This window comes from Galeopterus variegatus, unplaced genomic scaffold (assembly GCF_000696425.1).
Source record: "Galeopterus variegatus unplaced genomic scaffold, G_variegatus-3.0.2 Scaffold6371, whole genome shotgun sequence".
In the NCBI taxonomy this organism is placed as follows: domain Eukaryota; kingdom Metazoa; phylum Chordata; class Mammalia; order Dermoptera; family Cynocephalidae; genus Galeopterus; species Galeopterus variegatus.
In genome coordinates, this window is record NW_007732482.1 from 105,701 (window position 1) to 111,762 (window position 6,062).

At 52.5% G+C, this 6,062-nt stretch overlaps 1 protein-coding gene across 1 annotated transcript in view; it reads right to left on the bottom strand.

Moving 5' to 3' along the window:
• Positions 1-1,012, bottom strand: part of EIF4EBP1 (eukaryotic translation initiation factor 4E binding protein 1) — a 22,850-nt gene extending 21,838 nt beyond the window's left edge. Inside the window, exon 1 of the mRNA XM_008590793.1 lies at positions 836-1,012. Coding sequence (XP_008589015.1) covers positions 836-980 — 145 coding nt within the window. The 5' untranslated portion in view covers positions 981-1,012. The remainder of the gene's footprint in view (positions 1-835) is intronic.
• Between the last annotated feature and the right edge of the window lie 5,050 nt (positions 1,013-6,062).

Here is a 6,062-nt window from a genome sequence, read left to right on the forward strand (position 1 = left end):
GCGCCCCCCGCCGCTGGGTGGGCTGCGGGGCTGCGTCTCGCCCCGCCTCTGGATGGGCTGCAGGGCTGTGGGCTCGCCCCGCCTCTGGGTGGGCTGCAGGGCTGCGGCTCGCCCCGCCTGCACACACGCTGTCCCTGCGCCGGGATCCGTGTGTTTCCGAGTCGTCTGGGAAGCAGCGTGCAGGAGGTGGCAGCGGGGGAAGAGCGGCAAAGGGGTGGTATCGGCGCGGCTGGGAGGGAAGCGGTGACCACGAGGACTCAGTCCATGATGCAAACGGGAGTGCAGGTTTCATCAGCGCCCGCGCGCCGGGGCTCCCGGGCTGGCCCCCGCCCCTGCCAGCCCAGCTTCCTCTTCCTCATCCTCTCCGGGGAGGTCACGGTGCCCCCTGCCCCGTGCAGAAGGGCTTGTTCTGTGACAGCCCTGCCGCGGCGCCAGGCCCGTCCGCGGAGACCCCACCCGCGTCGGGGGAAAGAGCCACACGTGCCCGCGAGGCGCTGCTGGGACGGCGCGCGGCCCGCACACAACGTGGGGTGCCCCGGGAAGGAAAAGGGCTGGGCGAGAGTCGCTCACCCAACGGAGAACGCCCATGTCACCCACACAAACTCCAGGCCGGGCCTCCCCGGACCACGGCCCACCCTGACCCCACCCTCGGCAGGCGGCGGTCCTGGGAGCGTGCGCGCCTGGGTGCTCGCTGTCTCCCCGGGGGCATTGTCGCCCGGGCTCTGGACGGCGCACCCCGAGGGCAGGCAGTGCGCGCGGCCTCCCCCGGGGCCCTCGCTGCCTCCGATGCCCCCGTCCGCTCCCTCCCGTCGCGGCGCCCCGAGCCCGCGCCTACCTCCCGGGGTGGTGCTGAAGAGCGTGCCGCCGGGGGTGCTGCTGTAGTCCCCGGGCGGGAGCTGCACGCCGTCGCCCAGGACCACCCGGCGAGTGGCGGGGATGGCCCGGCTGGGGGTCTGGCTGCAGCTGCCACCCTCGGACATGGTGTCCCGCGCGGCCCCTCAACCCTGCGGCCGCCCGCGCCGCCGGGGACCGCCCCTTCCGCCTCTTCGTCCCCACGCCCCCTGGGACTTGTAGTTCGCGCGGCGCCGCCGCCCACCCGGCTCGCGACCGCTCCGCGGGGCCGCGCTGCTGTCTCGGGCCGGTGCGGGGACCCAGCCGACCCGGCCCACTCGGGAAGGCCCGGATTCTGCATGGAGACGTCGGGGCGGGCGCCCCCCTCGGCGCCCCCTGCGCCTGCCGTGGCTTCTCAGATGAGCGAGTGCGGATTGACTGTCATTGTCATGCTGCCCTTGTTCTTTTCTCGAGCATTCGCGACGCGGTAGATGAAGAAATGGCGAACGAGGCACGTTCCTGGCCTCTGGGGAGGGCGTGGAAGCGCGAACGAACCAGCCAGCGGGGGGCTGGGTCCAGAGCCGAGGTGGGGCAGGGGTCGGACCTCAGGGCAGGTGGGTGGGCCGGGGGACATCAGCCGGTCAAACACGTGTCCCAGTAGTCCTCGAATTGGGGCCAAGGCCCAGCAAGCTGCCCGACATGTGGCAGTCACTCCCTGAGTGAATGAATGCATGGCTGAACGAATGCGTCTTCAAGGAGAGAGAGAAAAATTCAAACAGGACGGAGACGCCTGTTGAGTTAGAGACGTTGATGTTACCGCGGCCACTTCTTTAAGGGGAGAGGAGAGAGAACGGTTTTAAAAAGGGAATTGGGGTCAGATGGTTGAAGGGCATTTCAAATCATGCCAAGGTGTTTAGACTTTGTCCTGCAGGGTAGGAGATATCAGAGATTTTTTAAGCAGGGGAATGACATAATTACAGCTGCTTTCTAGAAAGATGACTGGTGGCTGTGGCGTTTGGGGATGAGTTGGAGGGGGGCAAGCCTGAGGTAGGGAGGCCGGCCCGGCTTAGTGTCACTCCTGAGCTACACTCTGGGCCCACAGGGAATAATACGGGAGCCACTGGCCACAGGTGGACATCGAGCACTTGAAGTGAAGCTAGTCCACGCCGAGGCCTGCTGCAAGTATAAGAGACACACTGGAGTTCAAGACGTCGTGTCGGAAAAGGCATGTATACTATCTCTATAATTTGCTTTTATATTGATTACATGTTGAAATGATATATTGGGTTAAGTAAAATAAATTGTTAAAATTAATATCACCTATTTCTTTTTACTTTTTTTATAGGACTACTAGATATTTATATACATGTGGTTTGCGGCAGAGGGGCTGCAAGCCAGACATTGTGGATATGGTAGGAGCCCTAGCCTGGGCTGAGGGATGTGGGTTCTAGCCCTGGGGCTGCCACTAAATGGCTACCCAGGCTGGACAAATCTCCTTCCACTTCTGGGCCGCAGCTCCATTACCTGTCAGGTGAGGGGGAGGGTTTAAAGATCTTTGAGGGTATGTCTTTGACCAACTCCCTGCTGAATTCTGTTTCCCGCCCAGCCAGATCACCTATGGAGATTTCTACCTCTGTCTAGAGCAGGGACTCATTCATATCAAGTCTTGTAGTCAAGTATAAAGGGACACAGAAAAAAATCCAAAGTGTTTTTCCTACCCTCACAGTCAACCCAACACTTCAGACACTGCATGTGTGTAGTGGATTGAATTATGACCCCTCAAAACTCACTGAAGTTTGAATTGTGTCACCCCCAAGTTTTATGGCTTAGAAACTTAGCCCCCACTGTGACTGTGAAGAGGGTGGGAAATCCTATTATGGTAATTGAAAGGTGGAGCCTTGAAGAGGTGATTGGACTGTAGGACAATGCAGTAGTGAGTGGATTAAAAATGGTGGTCAGGGGCGTAGTTCTGAGGGCTTTAAAAGAAGAGGAGAGTCTGTCTGTCTCTCTTTCTCTCTCTGCTCTCTCTGCTTCCACCATCTTGCAGTGTGAGACCCCTGGGTCACTGTTGCCACCACCAGATGGACTTTGGTCTTTCCAACCTCAGAAACTGTAAACAATAAATTTTGTATTTCCTTATAAATAACCCAGTTTCAAGTATTTTGTAATAAGCAATAGGAACAAACTAATACAATATGTGAGGGTTTTCCCCACACACCAACCAAGCAGCTCAGCACTGCGGGTCCTCTGGCAGACACCAGCTGCATGTCCTCTAATTCAATTCAATTCTAACACTATCTGCCTGGAGATAACTTCAGATCTCACAGGGTGAGGGCTCAGTTCCATAAGATTGCCCCCCACTTTAATGCCAGTCACGAGCACAGATCACAAGCTGTGCTTCTGACCAGCCAGTTGTAAATTGGGGTTCCCATGACCCCTTCCTTGGGTTTGATTAATTTGCTCACAGAACTCAGGGGAACATCTTACTTACGTTTACTGGTTTATCAAAGAGGCTATTATGAAGGATACAGATGAACAGCCAGATGGAGATGTGTGAGAAGGGGCATGGAGCTTCTATGCCCTCTCTGAGCTCGCCACCTTCCAGGAAGCACTGCGTCTTCAGCTATCCAGAAGCATGCTGGGAAATAGATCTCCTGCCCTATTTCCTGATGGCCTAATCCAGCTGGAAGACAAAGGACAAGGGAGCCTATTGATGCACGCCTCTAGGTCAACCTCCCGGGACACAGAGCAGGGTAGAAAAGGGTGGAGAGTGGATCTAAAGTGGCAACAGAAGATTCCAGCACAGCAGACTAGAGAAAAAGTAGGGAGGGGGTGTGGAGAAGCATAGAGCAAATCGTGGTCTTGAACAAATGTGTGTGAGTGTGTGTGTGCACGCAGGAAGTGTGTTGAGTATCACGATGCACTCTTCTTGCTTTGGGGGTGAGGGTTGTGATCTATGTTCATAATCCCCTCACGCATAAGGTGAGGAGTCAGGGTTCCTAGTTCCCAAATGTTCTCTCCTGTTACATTTCTTGCTGTGTAATGGAGATGAAAAAAGGATTACTCAAAGCACCATGAATGTGATGAGAAGCCTGAAGGGACTGCACCTCCGCAACTCCTCTTTTAGAAGGAGAAGACTGGGTACAACTGCGATTCAAAGTTAGCTTCTGTTTTTCATTGTAAAGACAAGGAAGTTTCATAAGAAAAATCAGTTGATTTAATCATTACAAAAGGACACAAAAACATGGGCAGTGTTATAAAAGTTATCTATGGCTAAGTATAGCTTAAACAGTGGAAACTAGTAACATCAGTAAGATTAACAACATGACATTCCAAAGTACAATTTCTGAAAAGCTAAGTTGGTCAAACTGGAATCATTATCTAAAGTATAACCCCTCCTTAAATGATATAAGCAAAAGTTGCATTCGTCTGATAAAATCTAAGTATAATTATCTCTCAAGTTTCCACCAACAGACAGCTTGCCCCTAGCAAACATTTTTTTTTCACATCTTTCCCTTCAGCAATTCTTAAAACCTCTTAACAGGATCAGTATGGCAATCACCTGTTAGCTCTAAAATCATTTAAGTATGCAATCCCATACCCAAGCAGTGATTAGAGTTGATTAGATGGGCTGTTGCCATGCTATCTATAGACTGTTGTCTCCTAAACCGAGGACTTTTGTCCCATACCTGCATTTACCTAAAAACCCTATTCTAAAAATCAAATGAGAATCAAGATTTCTAACCCTCTACACTTTCCCACACCCAGATACCTCTTCCATTCACAGGTTGATGCCTGAAATCCTCCCATTTTAGCTTTTGTTCTTTTTGCTAAAGGTTATGCAAACTGTAAATGTGTCCTTGACATGGGTGATACTGCAAGGAAGAAAGAAATGAAATGGATGTTCTTTGCGCTTCTACCTTGTGCCTGCACTGTGCAGGAGACTTTGTGTGGATGGAATCACTGACACATCACCACAGCCTTATAAAGCAAGTATTATTATCCTCACTTCACACATGAGGAAAATGAGGTGTGTGAAATGGTGATGGTGGGGTGGGGGGGTTAGCCTGCCCTTGCCCAAAGCCCAAGTTTAAATATTTTTATAACCTTCTTAGTCCAAAGCTCCTATACTTAACCACTACGCCAGTGATTCCCAAACTTTGGAGCTTCACATTAGCTAAGGAGCTTGTAAGTGGGTGGGATCTCTAGCTGACAGTAGGTGTTCATCTGAGAAGTGGGGAAAGCCACCCCAAAGAAGAGAGCACACAGAAGAGGCAAGGACAGTGTGCTAGTCTGCTTGGGCTGCCACAACAAAATACCAAGACTGAGTGGCTTATACAACAGATATTTATTTTTCACAGTTCTGGAGGCTGGGAAGTCCCAGATCAAGGTGCCAACATAGCTAGTTCCTGGGGAGGGCCCTGTTCCTGGGTGTAGACTGCTGCCTTTTCACTGTGTCCTCCTAGGACAGAGACAGAAGAGAGAGAGAGAATGCTCCGGGTCTCTTGCTCTTATAAAGACACTACTCACATCATGGGGGTCCTACCTCATCTAAACCTAATGACTTCCCAAAGGCCCCACCTCCCAAAGCCGTCACATTCAGGTGAGGGCTTCAACATATGAATTTGGAGGGACAGAACACAAACATTCCATGACAGATAGGAACCTTGACGACTTCTGCCTGGGGTGGGTCTACCTTGCTCCTCTGGGTGATGACAGTGGCCCTTCTCCCGAACCCCCAGGAAGGGACATAGGGTCACTGCCTTCCTTTTCCCTTCCCCTGACTCTAGCTGAACCAGGACACTCAGACTTCTAGCCTCACTGGATCTCATAGAAAGCAACACAGTCATTGGTGACCTACAGATGCTTATGGGGTTAAGTCCCAATAGACCTATGGTGAGTCAAAAATGCATTTACTATGCTAACCTACCAAACATCCCAGCTTAGCCTAGCTCACCTTGGACACACTCGGAACCCTGACCTTAGCTTATAGTTGGGCAGACTCATCTAACACGGAGCCTATTTTATACCGACGTGTGGAACACGTGTAAGTTATTTAACACTGTGCTGAAAGTGAAGAACAGAACGGCCGTAGGTACCTGAAGGACGGTTTCTGCTCAGTGCGTGGCTCTCGCACCATCAGAAGGTCAGAAATTGAGGCTGAACCACCCGAGGCAGGGACTGTGTGTGTTTGAAAAGACCCCGAAGCTGACGGTCCATGTTAATCCCGG